The sequence below is a fragment of the Ovis aries genome, chromosome 1 (assembly GCF_016772045.2).
Source record: "Ovis aries strain OAR_USU_Benz2616 breed Rambouillet chromosome 1, ARS-UI_Ramb_v3.0, whole genome shotgun sequence".
Classification (NCBI taxonomy): domain Eukaryota; kingdom Metazoa; phylum Chordata; class Mammalia; order Artiodactyla; family Bovidae; genus Ovis; species Ovis aries.
In genome coordinates, this window is record NC_056054.1 from 119025132 (window position 1) to 119047077 (window position 21946).

Here is a 21946-nt window from a genome sequence, read left to right on the forward strand (position 1 = left end):
AATCAATCTGAGAATTCAGCAGTGTCTAAATACACAAGATTAACACTAAAATCAATATGTTTCTCTACACATCATCAGTAACTAATTAGAAAATATAATGGAAAAAGAAACGTATATAATACTTCTATATACATTCTAGGAATAAAACTAACAAAGGCATAACACGAATCAGACCTTTATGAGGAAATCTATAAAACTTTATTCAAGGACAGTATTTAACATCTCAGCCTCTTACTGTAAGTGTTTCCTTTATAATACTTATGAATAACAATTAAAAACATTTTCTTAAATAATGTTTAAGAACCAGGGTGGAAACTAAATCAAATCATTCTGGTTGGTTCTCTTGCTTTTGTCATCTTACCTGCCCCTCCCCCCATTGGATTGTAAACTTTTTGAGGAAAAAGATCTCGTTTGTGGTGTTCCTCCCTCTGTCCCCCTCCACCCAAGACCTTCCACAATCTTGGCACAGAGTTGGCCCCTTACAACCGTGGTGGTGATGGTGGTTTAGTCGTAAGTCGTGTCCGACTCTTGGGACCCCGTGGATTGTAGCCTGCCAGGCTCCTCTGTCCATGGAATTTTCCAGGCAACGATACTGAAGTGGATTGCCATTTCCTTCTCCAGGGGACCTTCCCGACCCAGGAATCAAACACTAGTCTAACCCAGGTCTCCTGCATTGCAGGCAGATTCTTTACGGACTGAGCTACGAGGGAAGCCCCCTTACAACCGCAAAGTACCTATTTCTGCTTTATTGACTATGCCAAAGCTTCTGACTGTGTGGATCACCACAAACTGTGGAAAATTCTTCAAAAGATGGGAATACCAGACCACCTGACCTGCCTTTTGAGAAATCTGTATGCAGGTCAAGAAGCAACAGTTAGAACTGGACATGGAACAACAGACTGGTTCCAAATAGGAAGAGGAGTATGTCAAGGCTGTATATTGTCACCCTGCTTATTTCACTTACATGCAGAGTACATCATGAGAAACGCTGGGCTGGAGGAAGTACAAGCTGGAATCAAGATTGCTGGGAGAAATAACAATAACCTCAGATGTGCAGATGACACCACCTTTATGGCAGAAAGTGAAGAAGAACTAAAGAGCCTCTTGATGAAAGTGAAAGAGGAGAGTGAAAAAGTTGGCTTAAAGCTCAACATTCAGAAAACTAAGATCATGGCATCTGGTCACATCAATTCATGGCAAATAGATGAGAAAACCGTGGAAGCAGTGACAGACTTTATTTTCTTGGGCTCCAAAATCATTGCAGATGGTAACGGCAGCCATGAAATTTAAAGACGCTTCCTCCTTGGAAGAGAAGTTATGACCAACCTAGATAGCATATTAAAAAGCCAAGACATTACTTTGCCAACAAAGGTCTGCCTAGTAAAGGCTCTGGTTTTTCCAGTAGTCATACAAGGATGTGAGAGTTGAACTATAGAGAAAGCTGAACACGGAAGAATTGATGCTTTTGAACTGCGGTGTTGGAGGAGACTCTTAAGAGTCCCTTGAATTGCAAGGAGATCCAACCAGTCCATCCTTAATGAAATCAGTCCTGAATATTCACTGGAAGGCCTGATGTTGAAGCTGAAACTCCAATACTTTGGCCACCTGATGCGAAGAACTGACTCACTGGGAAATACCCTGATCCCGGGAAAGATTGAAGGGGACGACAGAGGATGAGATGGTTGGATGGCATCACCAACTCAACGGACATGAGTTTGAGTAAACTCCTGGGAGTTGGTGATGGACAGGGAAGCCTGGCGTGCTGTGGTCCATGGGGTCGAAAACAGTCAGACAGGACTGAACGACTGAACTGAACCGAACTGTAAAGCATAGAAGAACCTGAAGCATCGGCTGGTCCTCTTTACCTACTTTGAAGGATATTACGCAATAATGTACAGAAATTTCTCCAAGCCATCCTCGTGACAACACCTCCCCCACCCCGACTCATCTCCACCAATCAGAATGCTTGGCACCCTTGTCCTAGCTCCCCTTCAACCCCGCCTCCAAGGACGCACGAGGCGGAGTCTTCCGGTCTCAGGCTGTTTTTCTCCTGGAGAGGCCGATGCGCCTGCGCACCGCGCCCTGATTGGCTGAGAGTTGAGGACTGCGCGTGCAGGCCACAGCCTCGGTTACTAAGGGCGGGAGCCCGGCGAGGGCGCCGGCCGCTGGTGCTGTCTCAGGCTCTCTTCAAGGCCTGGCTACGCTCGCCATGCCGAACCGCAGGGCCAGCCGCAATGCCTACTATTTCTTCGTGCAGGAAAAGATCCCCGAACTACGACGGAGAGGCCTGCCTGTGGCTCGCGTCGCGGATGCCATTCCCTACTGCTCCGCTGACTGGGCGGTAAGGCTGGAGGCCCGTGGCCCGGGGCCAGGCAGTTGGCAAGTGGGAGGGTAGGGCGGGAGGCAAAGGGGCCTTGAGAAGGCCAGTGATCCCTGGGCCCTGCTGGAGGGGAAGGAAGCTCCCCGTTCCTGGTCCAGGGCAAACCGGCGCCGGAACCGCTTCCCAGTAATGTCCAGGCATCTGTTTTCCGGGCCCCGGGCACTAGGCCTCACTGCTGCTGCTTGTTTTCCCTTTCCATCTCCTCCAGCTCCTGAAGGAGGAGGAAAAGGAGAAATACGCAGAAATGGCTCGAGAGTGGAGAGCTGCCCAGGGGAAGGACTCCGGGCCTTCGGAGAAGCAGGTAAAGTTAACCGGAGAAGAGCAGCCACCTGCTTCACAGGTAGGCATGCTCAGTAAATGCTGGATGAGTGAATGGAGTAATGTCAAGAGTAGATGACTGGGTGATTTGGGTGAGTGTAAAAAAGAGTTTTTCTTTTTTTTTTTTTCCGTGGTGTCAGAATGCTTGCTGAAAAACAAGCAGGCTCCTGAACTAGGGCACACGTTGGTTTCGTTTGATGGTGAAGGCCAGGGAAAATCCCACTGGGAAACCTGTAACCAATAAGCCATGATTAGCAAAAGGGAGTGTTGATATTGAGGATTTGTACTAGATCGCCTCTAAGGGTACTTTTGAATTCTTTTATGATTGAAGAATCTTTTTTAGATGTTTACCCGTAGTTTGGTTCCTTCTTTCGTTTTGAATGACACCAGTCTGTGTTTAAAATATTGAAATAACAGTATCTGTGGATGTTGACTAATGTTTTGTGTGCCTTACAAGATAAGAGTTGAATAAAGTTTATTTGAATTGAACATTCTGTCTGTGTAGCAGAATGTTAAAGCACTGAATAAAATCTGTTGCTGATTCATATGTAGAAAAGGCAAGGTAGATGTAGAATTTTACCCCCTTCCTCTGTATTCTTCCCATAATGACATAGCAAAAATTCTATTCTTATTGTAAACTGCTAACACTGGATTGAAATTCAATAGTTTTGCTTGTTTTAGGTTTGAGAGATTTTTATGTTATGGATTTATGTTTGAGTAGAAGCTCTACTCAGTCGAATTCATATTAATACTTATATTTGTGAGCCCCGATTTTTTTCTGTCTTCTTTTCACTACAGTTTCTTATTTCCCTTCAAAATAAAAGTCATGTTCTACATATACATCATTGAGACTTGGAGTCAACACAATCTGGTTTTTACTTCGAGTGAAGAACAAACAGTATTAGAGTACTCTGGCAAATGATATTCTTTTGGCCACTGGACAAGCATGTATTTTGTGACTCCATACGATTAGATTATCAGTAGTGGGGAAATGGCTTTCAACAGTAATTGGATTGGTTGTTTACCACCTAGCCCCTTGATTCAAAATATTTTTCGATTTTGCCATTCTCTGCCTTTGGGTGTTGGTGTTATAAACATTATTTATGTACTCATTGTGTTTACTGGCTTGGAGTGGTTACTAAAGTAATCTATGGGTTGTTTCAAAATTATTTTGCTAAATTTATATGATATAAAGTGGGCAAGAGTTTAAATATATGGTCAATGATTACCTTTCTCTTTAGAAACCTGTTTGCACTCCATTGAGGAAGCCAGGCATGCTTGTACCAAAGCAGAATGTTTCACCCCCGGATCTGTCAGGCTTGTCTCTAAAAAGTGACCAAGGTAGAGTAATCCTACAGTGTTTTGCTTATATAAATTTGGGCACTTAAAATTCTTGCTTATGTTGATCAGTAAACTTGTCTTCTCTTCATTTTGATTCTGCATTTCAAAGTAATTGACTATGGTGTTCAAACATGATATGCATTTGTTGAAGTAACACTGGGGTTTTTTTTAAAAAAACAAAAATCTGGTCTCTTGGTTTCTACCATTTCATATGTTATTAGACATACTTTTTGAATTCAAGTGTTTATAGCTAGACACTTAAATATGTTTGTTTTAAAAGTAAAGATAAATTGAGCCTAGGGCAGCAAAGAATATAATCAGAGTCCTTACTATTCCTTTTGGCTGTTTTCTTTTTTTAATTAAATGTGTTCTGACTTTGTTAAAAACTTACTAATCTTTAGCAGTCCTTAAGTGTGGCCAATCCTGGTAAATAATACCCTTCTTACATTCTCACATTTCTTTCTTTAGAGAATTTATAAGTGGTCTTGTGTGTATTGTTAAAAGGTAAAGAGTGAACTAAATTGTCCATAGTTTGTACTAGAATTTTCCGATACTGATTCTACTTGGCTTTATTTTCCATACCCGTATATTTCTTGAATATGGGTCACAGCTTTTCTTAAGTCATTACTCACATTTTAGGCTTATATATAGCTAAGTTTTGTAGAGCTAGCTGTAAGTTTGAATAATTTTGTTATTTTATGCAAAGAGTGGTTACTGCTTTAATCCTTGGTAAATGTTATAAAAATTTATTTATCTGATACACCTGATTTATTTTCTCTTTTCTAATTCATTTAGGAATATAGGAACAGAAGGAGAAGGGTTCTAACACTTTTGTTTTTATCAAAGGAGTATATCTTGAGACGCTTATCTGTTTGTGTTGTCTTTTTGTTTTTAAAGCTCTCCTTGGAGGCATTTTTTATTTTTTAAATATTTTTAGCCATGGCGAGCTACCTCCTCACTGTGAACAGCGCTTCCTCCCTTGTGAAATAGGCTGTGTTAAATATTCTCTCCAAGAAGGTATTATGGCAGATTTCCACAGTTTTATAAATCCTGGTAAGTAGCCAATTAGAGTAGATGCTAGATGTTAAAAAGTTACTTTTTTTATATTGATCTTATTTGATAATAGTATTTTTCTTAAAAGCTGTTGTATGGGTGAGTTCTTCAAATGTAGACTGGGTGAAAAACTGTTGAGAATGAAGTGTTTGACAGAGTTTCTGGTTTAGGCTTTTAACCTCAAGTAAGCGTTAAAGTAGGAGGAGAGTGAAAAACTTGGCTTAAAACTCAACATTCAGAAAACGAAGATCATGGCATCTGGTCCCATCACTTCATGGGAAATAGGTGGAGAAACAGTGGAAACAGTGTCAGACTTTATTTTTTTGAGCTCCAAAATCACTGCAGATGGTGACTGCAGCCATGGAATTAAAAGACGCTTACTACTTGGAAGGAAAGTTATGACTAACCTAGACAGCATATTCAAAAGCAGAGACCTTACTTTGCCAGCAAAGGTCCATCTAGTCAAGGCTATGGTTTTTCCAGTGGTCATGTATGGATGTGAGAGTTGGACTGTGTAGAAAGCTGAGCGCCGAAGAATTGATGCTTTTGAACTGTGGTGTTGGAGAAGACTCTTGAGAGTCCCATGGACTGCAAGGAGATCCAACCAGTCCATCCTAAAGGAAATCAACTCTGGGATTTCTTTGGAAGGAATGATGCTAAAGCTGAAACTCCAATATTTTGGCCATCTCATGCGAAGAGTTGACTCATTGGAAAAGACTGTGATGCTGGGAGGGATTGGGGGCAGGAGGAAAAGGGAACGACAGAGGATGAGATGGCTGGATGGCATCACTGACTCGATGGATATGAGTTTGAGTAAACTCTGGGAGTTGGTGGTGGACAGGGAGGCCTGGTGTGCTGCGATTCATGTGGTCGCAAAGAGTTGGACACGGCTGAGTGACAGAACTGAACTGAAGCGTTAAAGTTGAGCAGATAGAATGCCTGAAAAAATCTGTAGCCTATTTGCTTATCTGTAGTCTTAGAATTTCCTGAAAGTTTTGCTCTTTTGTTTCTTTACCTCATCCTTCACCTCAGCAGTTCTTAGTTTTTAACTTGGTGTTGACTTGTAACCTTGAGCAAAATATTTATCCTTTCTGAACCTATTAATTAATCTATAAAGTAGGGATAATACCTGTTGGAGGGCTGTTCTAATGTGGGAGACCTGGGTTCGATCACAGGATTGGGAAAATCCGCTGGAAAAGGGAATGACCACCCACTCCAGTATTCTGGCCTGGAGAATTCCATGGGATTGCAAAGAGTAAGACACGGCTGAACGACTTTCATTTTTACTTTTATAAAGAATACATGATACGGTATGGAAATAGACTAGTATTTAAAAGACTTTCAGATATTATTATTCCTACTACTATTCCACTCCATCAAAAGCAGTTAGTAATGAACACATAGGATTTGATTCAGTTCTCAAGTTGGTAGATAGTAGTTAGGGGAGTACTGTACCTTTTAGAGATAAGTGAGAGGAATATATAGGGAGAACTATTTGGGGAAACAATAATTTCATCTTTGGTTTTTTCAGTTGCTTTAAAATTGATTAGGACAGTCCAACACTTTTCCTTGTTTTGAAATAACAGGAAAATAAATTTTCCTACTTAATGAGAGTTGCTGCTTAGGAGAATTTTTGAACAGGTATAAAATGTTAAAAAGGTGGAACTTGGAGACTTTCCTCTGAGAAATATGTCAGTTATCTTGGTATATCAAGGGCCTCATCAACTGTGGCCATTTTATGGACTCCTGGCCAAGACTCTTTTAGCACAGATTTTCTTTACCTAGTATTTCTTTCTCTGTGAGGACTAACTTTTTAAAGTAGTGTGAATAATATGCCAAGATTCTTTGATAGTCATCATACCATTGGTTAGGAAAAAACTCCTTTGAGGTTTAAATCTTCTGTAATTTCACATAACAATAGCAGTTACCTATGTTATGATATAGTATATTACTATGGAATATTACCAAGAGTATAGCCAAGAGCTTCTGAATTTCTGCATCTCTCAATAAAATATTTTGAATTACAGGTGAAATTCCACGAGGATTTCGTTTTCATTGTCAGGCTGCAAGTAAGTATAAAGGAGTGGGATAGAATATAGGCATTGACTATAAGTGACCTGGTTAAGATGCTCTTTAAACAGATACATAAAACATTAGAAGATAATCTTAAATTATTGTTGGTAAATCTTCTTAAAAGTGGTAGATAGTGTGTGTAAGCCTTAAAATTTTTAAAATTACAAGCAATGATAGAATAATGTCCTTTTCCTGTTATGGAGATTGTGTTTTTATTTGTTTGGATTTTTTTTTGTTTTTTGTTTTTTCCTGCTTATATCCTTTGGCTTGAAGATCAGTGGCTTTTACTGGCCAGGTGCTTAGGTAGGTCTTCTAACAGGTATAAGGTTATCTAGATTTAGGGCTATTCACAGAAATGTCCATTCAAAAGTAAGGGGGGGAAAAGTTTATGCTTCAAAAGTAACAGAACAATAGTATTAAACAGATGAAACAGCTATGAATTGATTTTTCAGATGAGGAAAACAGGTTTCTATGTAAAGTGTCTTGCAACCAAAGGATGTGACTGTATAAATCTTACTCTTATACTCGTTTCTAGAAACTAGATTTTAACCAATGTCAGGGTTTAAAAGTTTTTCTTAAAAATGTAGACAACTAGTCTATAGAAGTGTTTGAAATTAGAAATGTTTTTCAAATCTGCTATAACAAGCAGCTGTTTTGTAATATTTATTTTTGATTGTGTTCTTTGAGTTTTTTCCAGTCTTAGTAAAAAATATGTTAGTCCCTTTTTTGTTTGTTTTTTTTTGAGTCAGAGCTGTGGGCTTTGGAATAAGGAGTTTAAGGCAGTCTTCTAGTAAGTTCTGTTATGTAGCTTGAGGTAAACAAAATGTATAGAATAAAAATGCTGTTGTAACTTTAAGATGTGAACCCAGCTCATCTCAAGTGTTAAATTGTCTGAAGCTGTTTGGCAAAATAGGTAGTAGTAAAAAAGTAACAGTAAAAACTTAGCTGGTGAATTAATTTCACATTTTTACTTAAGCTCTGTTTATGGTTTGTTCATCTCATGACTTCATTGGAATCCCTATATGCCAGACACTCATTTGTAAGAATGCCCTTGACTGTTTATTTTGTTTCTGATTAATTTTTATTTATTTATTTATTTATTTTTTAAATTTTAAAATCTTTAATTCTTACATGTGTTCCCAAACATGAACCCCCTTCCCACCTCCCTCCCCATAACATCTCTGTGGGTCATCCCCATGCACCAGCCCCAAGCATGCTGTATCCTGCGTCTGACATAGACTGGCGATTCAATTCTTACATGATAGTATACATGTTAGAATGCCATTCTCCCAAATCATCCCACCAAAAAAACTTATTTTTGCAATGGTCTCAAAATTAAGTGGTTAACAGAAAGTGTGGTTCTTGAAGGCAATCCTGTTAAGGTCTCCAGGAATGTTTCTTGAGTTATTTTTCACACTGTTTGAAACCAAGCACGATGTTTTTCATTCAGGAAACCTAAGATACTTGGAGCTTACCAATTTAAGCATGTCTTAAATTGCCAATTTTATAGCCCTAGGGAATGTATCAATTAACTAAGATAAATGACTGTATTAGAATGACAGCTATGTCAACAGAATAAAGATACCAAGGGTAGTGTAATCCAGCTGATATCTCACACAGTGACACCCTGAGAGAGATACACATGATTAATCGCTAAGGACAGGACATTCAGATCTGCCTGACGCTCCTATGCTGGCTGGTCTTTAAGAAGCACGTGTGAGACTGAGTGAAGGCTTCGTGGGCATTATGGTTTAGCACATTATATTGAAGAATTTTAAGCTTGGAAGAGATTTTGATAGTCTCCCATGTCCCGCCCACCCCTACAACGTTCCTCTGAATGGGAGTTCAGGTTTTGTGTGTGTGTGTTGGGGGTGTGGGGTTGGGTAGGAGATTTGGGCCCTCTCATTCTCCAGTACTTCACCAGAGGCGCTCTGCTGCTTTCCTGTTTATAGTTAATCATTTTGAGAGATAAGTTCTGCTTTAACATGAGCCCAGCCTTAGAAACTGCTTTCAGCTTCCTATATGGAAGGTCTATCAGCTTTTAAAACTATGCTTCATACACATATAAAAAGATTATAACATTCACTTAAAATTTAAAGAAAATTAACAGCAGTGCACCTGCCAGTCAGCTGAAGAAATAGCACTTTGCTGTTATCACTGAAGGCCCCTATATTTCTCTCTGATTTCATCCCCCCCTTAAGAGAACCACGGTTCTGAATTTTGTGTGATTTCCTTTGTTTTATGAATAGTTTTATGATAAGTACATGTTTAAATAATGTATTTTATTTTGTTTATTTGAACTTCTCAGTCGTGTCTGACTCTTTGCAACTTCGTGTGCTGCCCAACCAAGCTCCTCTGTTCATGGAATTCTTCAGGCAAGAGTACTGGAGTGGGGCCTTCCCTTGTGGTGCAGTGAATAAGACTCTGTGCTCCCAATGCTCAGGGCCTGGGTCAGTCCCTGGTCAGGGAACTAGATCCCACATGCCGAAACTAAGATCTGGAGCAGCCAAATAAATACATGTTTTGTTTAAAAAAAAAAAAAAAATACTGGGATGGGTAGCCATTCCCTTCTCCAGGGCATCTTCCCAACCCAGGAATTGAACCCAGGTCTCCTTCATTGCAGGAAGATTCTTTACTCTGAGCCATCAGGGAAACGCCACATATTCTGTATATTTCTGTGTATTTTTTAAATGACGTCTTTCCCCCTATTTCTCTGTTGGATTGTTTGTCATCTTTATTGGTGTATGGAAGTTTATAGTATATCTGTTTTTATTGATTATTTTAATTGTGTGCAGATACCTGTTTTCATTTTTCTCTCATGGGTATTTTAATTTATAGAAGTTTTTATTTTTAATGTAGTAAAGGTATCAGTTTTTTCCCTGATAGCTTGTGGGTGCTTGGGGTCTTATTTAAGAATTCCCTTTTACTTTTTTTTGTAGTAAACTTTAAAGAATTTATTTTTACTTGACCTACTTATATTTCTCAGAATGAGAATATATACATTATTTACCAATAAATGCTTAATGCTTTAAACTTACAATTACCTTACTTGCAGAAATTTGGAAATCATTCCAATTAACTGGAAAAAAATACAAATTTTTTTTGTTTTTATAATTCAGAATATATTTAAAATAAAATTTCCATAGCAGCCAAAACCTTTAACCAAAAATCCAGAACTGCAGTCTCTTAAGGGTAACAAAATGGCCACATACTAATTATCTTAAATATTAGCTCAGGAAAAGAAATATGTGGCTCTTAAAACAAGACTGGCTAGCAATTGGTACAGTTTTACTTTCTGGGCGTACAAAGCTGTCTTTATTTCATCTGTTCAAACACAGACAGTTGCTCCAAATTTAAAGTTTAAATGGACTTGCAACATTTAATATTGGTGATGCTTGCTAAGATTTAATAACTTCCAGCAATGAGAATCAGAAAATGACCACAATTAAAATTATCCTGAATGACTTAACTACTACACAGAGTAATCTGCCATTTTATAGTGTTTTTGAATTACATGGTATTTTTTCACAAATATAACACCTCATTAAATATCTTGTAAACCACTTTGTAGTTACAATAAGGGTTGTGAGGTTAAGTTCCAAAGATAATTATGTAATTAGTTTCACATTGCAAGACAATGCAAATCTCAGGCAAAATCAGCATTAGGAATGCAGTCTGTTGATCACTACAGTCCATGGAGTCGCCCATACTCTTAAGAGGATGCTCATCTATAATGGGCACCATCTTATTCAGTCATGGTATTAATACTACACTTCCAAAATCCAAGTAGATAAACAGTGTAATGGACTCCTGCTTTACAAATCATCTATTAAATCTGCCTGTAAAACTAAAAAATTTATTTTTCCAAAAGGTCAAATGAGTTACACTTATTTTATCCTTAACCCCAGGTAAAGAATTCCCTTCTCCTTGAAGGCCATGAAGATAACTTTATTTTATAGTTCCAAGATCTTATTCCACTTGGAATTGACTTGGGTATGATGTGAAGTGGAGGTTCAGCTTCTTTTTTCCCTTGTGGGTAATGGGTGTGATGTGAGGTGGAGGTTCAGCTTCTTTTTTCCCTTGTGGGTAATGGGTATGATGTGAGGTGGAGGTTCAGCTTCTTTTTTCCATTTTGGGTAATGGGTATGATGTGAGGTGGAGGTTCAGCTTCTTTTCTCCCTTGTGGGTAATGGGTATGATGTGAGGTTGAGGTTCAGCTTCTTTTTTCCATTTTGGGTAATGGATGTGATGTGAGGTGGAGGTTCAGCTTCTTTTTTCCCCTGTAGGTAATGGGTGTGATGTGAGGTGGAGGTTCAGCTTCTTTTTTCCCCTGTAGGTAATGGGTATGATGTGAGGTGGAGGTTCAGCTTCTTTTCTCCCTTGTGGGTGATCTGCTGTCCCATCTATTGAATGATCTATGTGTCCCATGTGCAGTGCCACGCCACACTTCTGCTTATGCATGAGTCTTTTTGATATCGTCTGTCCTATTAATCTGCTTGTTTTTTAGTGCCGATTTATTGTTAAAACACAATATTTTCATAATATTTTTACTTTGTATTTTTTTGGAATATTATGGCTGTTCTTGTCTCTTTGATCTTCCACATACAATTTATCATGCGTCACAAAAAAGCTATTGAGATTAAGAATCTCCTGATTTAGAATCACAGGATTCTAATCTTTGGATTTGGGGGATTTTGAGGGGAGTGTTTGTGCATTTTTATTTTAACTTTTATACATTTTTTAAAGATTACTTTTCACTTATAGTTATTACAGACTGTTGGTTATATTCTCCATGTTGTACAATACATGCTTGAGTCTCTATTATACCTCATCCTTAGTACCTCCCATTCCCCCACCCTTATCTTGCACCTCTGCCCACTGGAAGCCACTGGTTTGTTCTCTATATGAGTCTTCTTTTACATTGACTAATTTGTTGTAGTTTTTAGATCCACATACAGTACTGATCTTGGTCTGATTTATTTCACTTGACATAGTGTCCTCCAAGTCCATCTGTTACAGCAAATAGCAGTGTTTTATTCTTTCTTAATGACTGGGTAGTGGTCCTATGCATGTATATATCACAGCTTCTTTTTAAATTTTTATTTTATATTTGAATATAGTTGATTTGGGCTTCCCAGGTGGCATGAGTGGTATAAAAAACCCCTGTGCCAGTGCAGGAGAGGTAAGAGACATGGGTTTGATCCCTGGGTTGAGAAGATCTCCTAGAGGAGGGCACAGCAGCCCTCTCCAGTATTCCTACCTGATGCATCCCATGGACAGAGGAGCCTGATGGCCTACAGTCCATGGGGTTGCCAAGAGTTGGACAGGACTGAAGCAACTTAGCATGCACAGCACACGCATGATTTACAACACTGTGTTAGTTTCAGGTGAACACAAACTGCTGTACACATGTATATCTATTGTCCAGATTCTTTTCCCATGCAGGTTATTATAGAGTATTGAGTAGGGTTCCCTGTCCTTGTTGATTATCAATTTTATATATATATATATAGTAGTTCAGTTCAGTCGCTCAGTCGTGTCCGACTCTTTGCGACCCCATGAACCGCAGCATGCCAGGCCTCCGTGTCCATCACCAACTCCCGGAGTTCACTCAAACTCATGTCCATCGAGTCGGTGATGCCATCCAACCATATCACCCTCTGTTGTCCCCTTCTCCTCCTGCCGCCAGTCCCTCCCAGCATCAGGGTCTTTTCCAATGAGTCAACTCTTTGCATGAGGTGGCCAAAGTATTGGAGTTTCAGCTTTAGCATCAGTCCTTCCCAGGACTTCCAGTCCTTCCCAGAACACCCAGGACTGATCTCCTTTAGGATGGACTGGTTGGATCTCCTTGCAGTCCAAGGGACTCTCAAGAGTCTTCTCCAACACCACGGTTCAAAATTCTTTGGCACTCAACTTTCTTTATGGTCCAACTCTCACATCCATACATGACCACTGGAAAAACCATAGCCTGGACTAGATGGACTTTTGTTGACAAAGTAGTGTCTTGTGTATATGTTAATCCCAAACTCCTAATTTATCCCTCCCCTCCTTACCTTTCCCCTTTGGTAGCCATAAGTTTGTTTTCTAAATCTGTGAATATGCTTCTGTTTTGTAAATAAGTTCATTTGTATCATTTTTCTTTTTTTAGATTCCACATATAGCAATACCATATATATCTTTGCCTGGCTTACTTCACTTGGTGTGATAATCTCTCTAGGTTATAGAGATTGTCTATGGATCTATCTGTATTGGCTGCAAATGGCATTTTTGGGGGGAGGCCCCTCCCCCCACCACACACAATGTGGTATTTCAGTTCCCCAACCGGGGATTAAACCTGTGCCTCTGCAGTGGAAGTACAGTGTGAGCCAATGGATGCTGGGTAAATCCCTGCGAATGGCATTATCTTACTCTTTTTTTTTCCATTGTATATATGTACCACATCTTTATCCATTCATCTGTTGATGGACATTTAGGTTGCTTCCATTTCTTGGCTATTGGAAATAGTACTGCAGTGAACATTGAAGTGCATGTATATTTTCAAAGTATGGTTTTCTCTGGATATATGCCTAAGAGTAGGATTCTTGGATCATATGGCAACTCTCTTTTTAGTTTTTTTAAGGAACCTCCAGACTCCTTTCATAGTGGTTGTACCAATTTACATTCTTACCAACGGTGTAGGAGGTTCCTTTTTCTGCGTACCCTCTCCAGCATTTACTGTTTGTAGACATTTTGATGATGGCCATTCTTAGGTGATGATTTTGATTTGCATTATAATTTTTATTTGCATTATAATCAAAATTATAGTGCAAATTCATTTTATAATTGTAATGCAAACTTAATAGTAATTTATATTATATAACAATTTATAATATAATTTGGAATAAATTATAATGGAAACTTTATAATGCAATTTTTATGTTTATAAAATTTATAAAAACATTTTAAAGTTTATATAATTATGCAAATTTTGGGAAAAATTATCGAGGTGATAATTTTTATTTGCATTATAATTTTGATTTGCATTTTGATAATTATCAAAGTTGAGCATCTTTTTATGTGCTTTTTGATCATCTGTACATCTTTGGAAAAATGTTTATTAAGATCTTCCACCCATTTTTTTGACTTTTTTCTTTGAATATTCAGCAGCATGAGCTGTTTGTAGATTTAGGGAGTAATGCCTTGTGGGTTGCATCATTTGAAAATATTTTTTCTAATTCTGTGGGTTGTCTTGTGGCTTTGTTTATGGTTTGCTTTGTTGTGCAAAAGCTTTTTAAATATTTATTTTTATTTATGTATTTATTTTGTTGAGCCAGGTCTTAGTTGTAGCCCAGGGGATCTTCAAACTTTGTTGCAGCATTTGGGATCTAGCTCCCTGATGAAAGGGTCGAACCAGGGCTTCCTGCATTGAGAACTTAGAGCCTTAGCAACTAGACCACTAGGGACGTCCTGTGTAAAAGCTTTTAGTTAGATCCTATTTGTTTATTATTGTTTTTATTGTTATTAGAACATGGATCCAAAAAGATACTGCTGTGATTTATGTCAGAGAGTGTTCTGTTTTCCTCTTAAGAGTTTTATAATATCTGGTCTTACATTTAGGTTTTTAATCATTTGGAGCTTATTTTTGTTTACATTCTTAAAGAATGTTTTAATATTATATCATTCTGTTACATGTGTCTGTCCATTTTTCCCAGCACCACTTACTGAAGAGACTGTCCTTTCTCCATTGTATATTCTTGCCTTCTTTGCTATAGATTATTGACCATAGGTGAGTGGGTTTATTTCTGGGCTTTCTATCCTATTCCGTTGTTCTGTGTTTTTGTATAAGTACCATACTGTTTTGATGACTATAGCTTTATAGTATAATCTAAAGTCAGGGAGCCTAATTCCTCCAGCTCTGTTCATCTTAAGATTGCTTTGGCTGTTTTGGAGTCTTTTGTGTCTGCATACAAATTTTAAGATTTTTTTTGTTCTAGTCCTCTAAAACAGTGCCATTGGTAATTTGCTAGGGATTGCATTGAGTCAGTACACTACCTTGGGTAGTATAATCATTTTTTTTGACAATATTGATTCTTCAGATCCGAGAACATGGTATATCTGTCTGTGTCATCTTTAGTTTCTTTCCTCTGCATCTTCTAGTTTTCAGAGTACAGGTCTTTTGCCTCCTTCAGTTCAGTTCAATCACTCAGTCGTGTCCAACTCTTTGCAACCCCACGAATTGCAGCACGCCAGGCCTCCCTGTCCATCACCAACTCCCAGAGTTCACTCAAACTCATGTACATCAAGTCAGTGATGCCATCCAGTCATCTCATCCTGTCGTCCCCTTCTCCTCCTGTCCCCAGTCCCTCCCAGCATCAGAGTCTTTTCCAACGAGTCAGCTCTTCACATCAGGTAGCCAAAGTATTGGAGTTTCAGCTTTAGCATCAGTCCTTCCAAAGAACACCCAGGACTGGTCACCTTTAGAATGAACTGGTTGGATCTCCTTGCAGTCCAAGGGACTCTCAAGGGTCTTCTCCAACACCACAGGTCAAAAGCATCAATTCTTCAGTGCTCAGCTTTCTTCACAGTCCAACTCTCACATCCATACATGACCACAGGAAAAACCATAGCCTTGACTAGACGGACCTTTGTTGGCAAAGTAATGTCTCTGCTTTTGAATATGCTATCTAGGTTGGTCATAACTTTCCTTCCAAGGAGTAAGCATCTTTTAATTTCATGGCTGCAGTCACCATCTGCAGTGATCTTGGAGCCCAAAAAAATAAAGTCTGACACTTTTTCCACTGTTTCACCATCTGTTTCCCATGAAATGATGGGACCAGATGCCATGATCTTCGTTTTCTGAATGTTGAGCTTTAAGCCAACTTTTTAACTCTCCTCTTTCACTTTCATCAAGAGGCTTTTAGTTCCTCTTCACTTTCTGCCGTAAGGGTGGTGTCATCTGCATATCTGAGGTGATTGATATTTCTCCCTGCAATCTTGATTCCAGCTTGTGCTTCTTCCAGCCCAGCGTTTCTCATGATGTACTCTGCATATAAGTTAAATAAGCAGGGTGACAATATACAGCCTTGATGTACTCCTTTTCCTATTTGGAACCCGTCTGTTGTTCCATGTCCAGTTCTAATTGTTTGCCTCCTTAGGTTAAGTTTATTCTGAGGTATTTTATTCTTTTTGATGTGATGGCAAATGAGATGGTTTCCTTATTTTTTTCTTTCTGTTATTTTGTTCTTAGTGTATAAATATGCAACAGATTTCTGTGTATTAATTTAGTCTCCTAAAATTTTACTGAATTAATGGACTGTAGTAAGTTTTCTGGTAACATCTTTAGGATTTTCTATGCATAGTATCATGTCATTTTCAAACAGTGATGGTTATGCTACTACTTTTCCAATTTGGATTCCTTTTGTTTTCTTCTCTGATTGCCCTGGCTAGAACTCCCAAACTATGTTCAATAAAGGTGGTGAGCGTAGACATCCTTGTCTTGTTAGAGGGAATGTTTTTAGCTTTTCACCATTGAATATGGTGTTGAATTTGTCATATATTGCCTTTATTATGTTAAGGTATATTCCATCTGTGCCTACTTTTCTATGGATTTTCTTTAATTTGAAAATTTGGTGCATCACACTGACTTGGAGATACTTAAAAATACTTGTATCTTTGGGATAAGTCCAATTGATCATGATGTATGATCCTTTTAATATACTGTTGGATTTAGTTTGCTAGTATTTGTTGAGGTTTTTGCATCTTTGTTAATTGATATCGGCCTCTAATATTTTTGCGTGTCTTCTTTGCCTGATTTTAGCCTCATAGAATGAGTTTGGAAGTGTTCCTTCCTGTGCCATTTTTCAGAATAGTTTCAGAAGGATAGATGTTAACTTTGCTCTAAGTGTTTAATAGAGCTCGCCTGTGATGCCATCTGGTCCTGGACTTAACTTTGTTGGGAGTGTTTTAATTAGTTTCAATCTCAATACTTGTGATTGTTCTGTTTGTGTTTTCTGTTTCTTCCTGGTTTGGAAGGTTGTACTTTTCTAATAAGCTTCCCAGGTGGCTCAGTGCAGGAGACATAGGTTCCATTCCTGGGTTGGGAAGACCCCTTGGAGGAGGAAATGGCAACCCACTTCAGTATTCCTTGCCTGGAAAATCCCATGGACAGATGAAACTGAGTACAGATATGCACACACCTTTCTAATAATTTGTCCGTTTCTTCTAGATTGTCCATTTTATTGATGTATAGTTGCTCATAGTAGCTTCCTATGATCCTTTGTATTTCTGTGGTATCCGTTATAATTTCTACTTATTTCACTTCTAGTTTTGAGTTCAGGCCTCTCCCTTTTTTCCTTGATGAGTCTAGCTACAGGTTTATCAATTTTGTTTATCTTCTCAAAGAACCAGCTTTTGGTTTCATTGACCTTGTCTATTGTTTATTTTGTCTCTATTTAATTTATTGCTATATCTCCATTTCATTTATTTCTGCTCTTTCTTTCCTTCTGGTAATTTTAAATTTTTGTTTTCTCCTCTGGTTTCTCTAGGTGTAATGTTAGATTTTTTTATTTGACAAATTTTTCTTGTTTCCTGAGATAAGACTGTGTTGCTTATAAACTTCCCTCTTAGAACTGCTTTTGATGCATCCCATAAATTTGCATCATCATGCTTTTGTTTGCATTTATCTCTAAGTTTTTTTTTTAATTTCCTCTTTGTTTTTTTCCCCATGATCCATTAGTTATTTAGCAGCATATTGTTTATCCTCTGAGTGGTTTTTTTCTTTTTTTTTAGTTTTTTTTTTCTTGATTTTAAAAAATTCTTCTATTGTTGTGGTTGGAAAAGGTGATTGATGTAACTGCAGTTTTACCCAAGCTTGCTTTGTGGCCTAGCCTGTGATCACTCCTGGAGAATGTTTCATGTGCATTTGAGAAGAATTTGTATTCTGCTTTGAGATGGAATGTTCTATAAGCGTCAGTTAAGTCTGTCTAACGTGTATTTAAGACCTGTGTTTCGTAGCGATTTTCGGTCTGGATGAGCTGTCCATTGATAGAAGTGTAATGTTGAAGTCCCCACTCTTGTGTTGCTGTTGACTTCTTCTTTCATGGCTGGTGCGTGTGTCTTGTTCAGTTGCTCAGTTGTGTTTGACTCTTGTGACCCTATGGGTTGTAGCCTGCCAGGCTCCTCTGTCCATGGGATTTTTTTCAGCAAGAATCCTGGAATTGGTTTCCATTTCCTCCTCCGGGCCCAGAGGCCCATTTCTGCCTCTTCCCAACACAGAGATCAAACCTGAATCTCTATGACTATTAGTATTTGCGTTATATTATTATTGCTCCTATGTTGATTGCATGTAAAATTGTTAATTCCTCTTTTTGGATTGATCTCTTGATCATTATACAGTGGAAGTAACAAATAGATTCAAGGGATTAGGTCTGATAGAGTGCCTGAAGAACTATGCACAGAGGTTCGTGACATTGTACAGTGCAAGTAACAAATAGATTCAAGGGATTAGATATGAGAGAGTGCCTGAAGAACTATGCACAGAGGTTCGTGACATTGTACAAGAGGCAGGGATCAAGACCATTCCCAAGGAAAAGAAGTGCAAAAGAGCAAAATGGTTGTCTGAGAAAGCCTTACAAATAGCTGTGAATACAAGAAAAGTGAAAGGCAAAGGAAAAAAGCAAAGATCCAAATTGGGAAAGGAGTACGTCAGGGCTGTATATTGTCACCCTGTTTATTTAACTTATATGCAGAGTACATGAGAAACGCTGGGCTGGATGAAGTACAAGCTGGAATCAAGACTGCTGGGAGAAATATCAATAACCTCAGATATGCAGATGACACCACCCTTATGGCAGAAAGTGAAGAGGAACTAAAGAGCCCCTTGATGAAAGTGAAAGAGGAGAGAGAAAAACTTGACTTAAAGCTCAACATTCAGAAAACGAAGATCATGGCATCTGGTCCCATCACTTCATGGGAAATAGATGGGGAAACAGTGGAAAGAGTGTCAGACTTTATTTTTTTGGGCTCCAAAATCACTGCAGATGGTGACTGCAGCCATGAAATTTAAAGACGCTTCCTCCTTGGAAGAGAAGTTATGACCAACCTAGACAGCATATTAAAAAGCAGAGACATTACTTTGCCAACAATGATCCATCTAGTCAAAGCTACGGTTTTTCCAGTAATCATGTATGGATGTGAGAGTTGGACTATAAAGAAAGCTGAGCACCAAAGAATTGATGCTTTTGAACTGTGGTGTTGGAGAAGACTCTTGAGAGTCCTTTGGATTGCAAGGAGATCCAGTCCATCCTAAAGGAGATCAGTCCTGAATATTCGTTGGAAGGACTGATTGCTAAAGCTGAAACTCCAATACTTTGGCCACCTGATGTGAAGAACTGACTCTTTGGAAAAGACCATGATTATGGGAAAGATTGAAGACAGGAGGAGAAGGGGATGGCAGAGGATCAGATGATTGGATGACATTACTGACTCGATGGGCATAGGTTTGAGTAAACTCTGGGAGTTGGTGATGGACAGGGAGGTCTGCTGTGCTGCAGTCCATGGTGGTCGCAAAGAATCGGACACGACTGAGCAACTGAACTGAACTTGATCATTCGGTAGTATCCTTCTTTGTATCTTGTGTGTCTTTATTTTGTTCATTTTTTCTCATACGAGTGTTATTCCATTGTTGATTTCCTTTTGCATGGAATGTCATTTTCCATCTCTTCACTTTCAGTCTGTATGTATCCCTAGATCTGAAGTGGTTCTCTTGTAAACACCATATATGTGGCCTTATTTTTGTGCGTTCAACCACTGTATGTCTTTTGGTTGGAGCACTTGATCTGTTTACATTTAAGTTAATTACTGATACGTATGTGCTTATTGCCATTTGTTCATTTTGTTCTTATTTTATAGGTCTCTTTTCTTCCTCTTTTGTTCCCTTGTGATTTGATGACTGTCTTCATGTTATGGTTGATTCCTTTTTCTTCTTTGTGTGAGCATTGGATACCTTTTTGTTTTTGTGTGTTGAGTCCATTATAGATTTTTGGTTTGTGGTTACCATGAGGTTTTGATATAGACACCTATATACCCAAGATTAAGTTGCTGGTCACTTAATTTCAGATGCGTTTCCATTATCCTGCATTTGTACTCTCCTCATTCTGTGTGAGTGATTTCCTGTCTTTACTGTGTGTACTGGTGAGCTTTCCTATTTGTAATTTTGTTTCTGGTTGCAGCCTTTTCATTTCCACTTAGAGAAGTTTCTGTAGCATTTGTTATAAAACTGGCTTGGTAGTGCTGCATTCTCACAACTTTTGCTTGTCTATAAAGGTTTTCATTCTGCATCAAATATGAATGAGAGCCTTGCTGAGTAGAGTATTTTTGGTTATCATTTTTCCCTTCATCATTTTAAATATGTCAAACCATTTCCTTTTGGCCTTTAGAGTTTCTCCTGAAGAATCAGCTGATAACCTTACAGGGATTCTCTTAATGTTATTTGTTGCTTTTCCCTTGTTACTTTTAATATTTTCTTTTTGTCTTTTATTTTTATCAATTTGGTTAACATGTGTCTTGGCACATTCCTCCTTGGGTTTCTGCTGTACATGACTGCTTCCTCAACTTGGGTGACTTTTCCATAATAGGGAAGTTTTCAGATATTATATCTTCAAATATTTTGTCAGGCCCTTTCTCTACATCTTCTTTCAGGACACCTATAACATGAACGCTAGTGCATTTACTATTGTCTCAGAGTTCTCTTCAACTGTCCTCATTTCTTTTTATTCTTTTTTGTTTCTTTATTCTGTTCCACCGTTCTGTCTTCCAGCTCACTTATCCATTCCTCTGCCTCATTGATTTTTGCTATTGATTCCTTCTAGTGTATTTTTCAATTACTGTGTTTTCTACTCTGTTTGTTCTTTATATCATCTGGCCCTTCATTGAACATTTCTTGGTGTCTTTCAGTACATTTCTTGTATCTTCTTGGTCTGTGCCTCCATTCTTTTTCCAAGATTTTGGATCCTCTTTACTGTCATTACACTCAGTTCTTTTTCAGGTAGACTGTCTGTCTCCACTTGGTTTTTGTTGTTGTTGTTCCTTCGTCTGGAACCTATTCCTCTGTCATCTCACTTTGTCTCACTTTCTGTCTCTGTAGTCGCATTGGCTACAGGATTGTAATTCATTTTTCTTCTGGTGTCTGCCCCCTGGTGGTTGGAGCTGGGTCCTGTTCCTCTGGTTGGCAGGGCAGTGGCAAAGATTGTGTTTAGAGGCAGCTCTGAGCTCAGGAAGATCCCCTGGAGAAGGGAATGGCAACCCACTCCAGTACTCTTGCCTGGAGAATCCCATGGAGGGGAGGAGCCTGGTAGGCTGCAGTCCATGGGGTCACAAAGACACTGAACTCAGGAAAACTTTTAAGCAGCTTGTCTGCTGAGTAGGGATATGTTCCCACCCTGTTTATTTTTTGGCTTGAGACATCAGCACTGGAACCTTCGGGCTGTTGGGTGGGGCTAGGACTTGGCATTACAATGGTATCCTTCAGGACAGCTTACAGCAGTGAACATGCCCCAGAACCTTTGCCACCAGTGCGCTTGTCCCCACAGTGAGCCACAGCAACCCCTGCTTTGCAAGAAGATCCTCTAGGACTAGCAGGTAAGTCTGGCTGAGACTCCTATGAAGTTGCTGCTTTTCCACCTGGGTCCTGGTACACATGATATCCTGTGTGTGCTCTCCATGAGGTTTCTGCTTCCTTCCAGCCCTCTGGAGCTCTTGCAGCAAGCCTTGCTAGCCTTCAAAGCCAAATGGCTCTGGTGGCTC

The 21946-nt window shown here is 38.9% G+C and overlaps 1 protein-coding gene across 1 annotated transcript in view; it reads left to right on the top strand.

The window, feature by feature from the left end:
- The first annotated feature begins 2131 nt into the window (after positions 1-2131).
- The window catches only part of MAEL (maelstrom spermatogenic transposon silencer), a 54564-nt gene continuing 34749 nt past the window's right edge, over positions 2132-21946 (top strand). Inside the window, exons 1-5 of the mRNA XM_004002727.6 lie at positions 2132-2341; positions 2589-2681; positions 3940-4039; positions 4937-5092; positions 7120-7161. Coding sequence (XP_004002776.1) covers positions 2210-2341; positions 2589-2681; positions 3940-4039; positions 4937-5092; positions 7120-7161 — 523 coding nt within the window. The 5' untranslated portion in view covers positions 2132-2209. The remainder of the gene's footprint in view (positions 2342-2588; positions 2682-3939; positions 4040-4936; positions 5093-7119; positions 7162-21946) is intronic.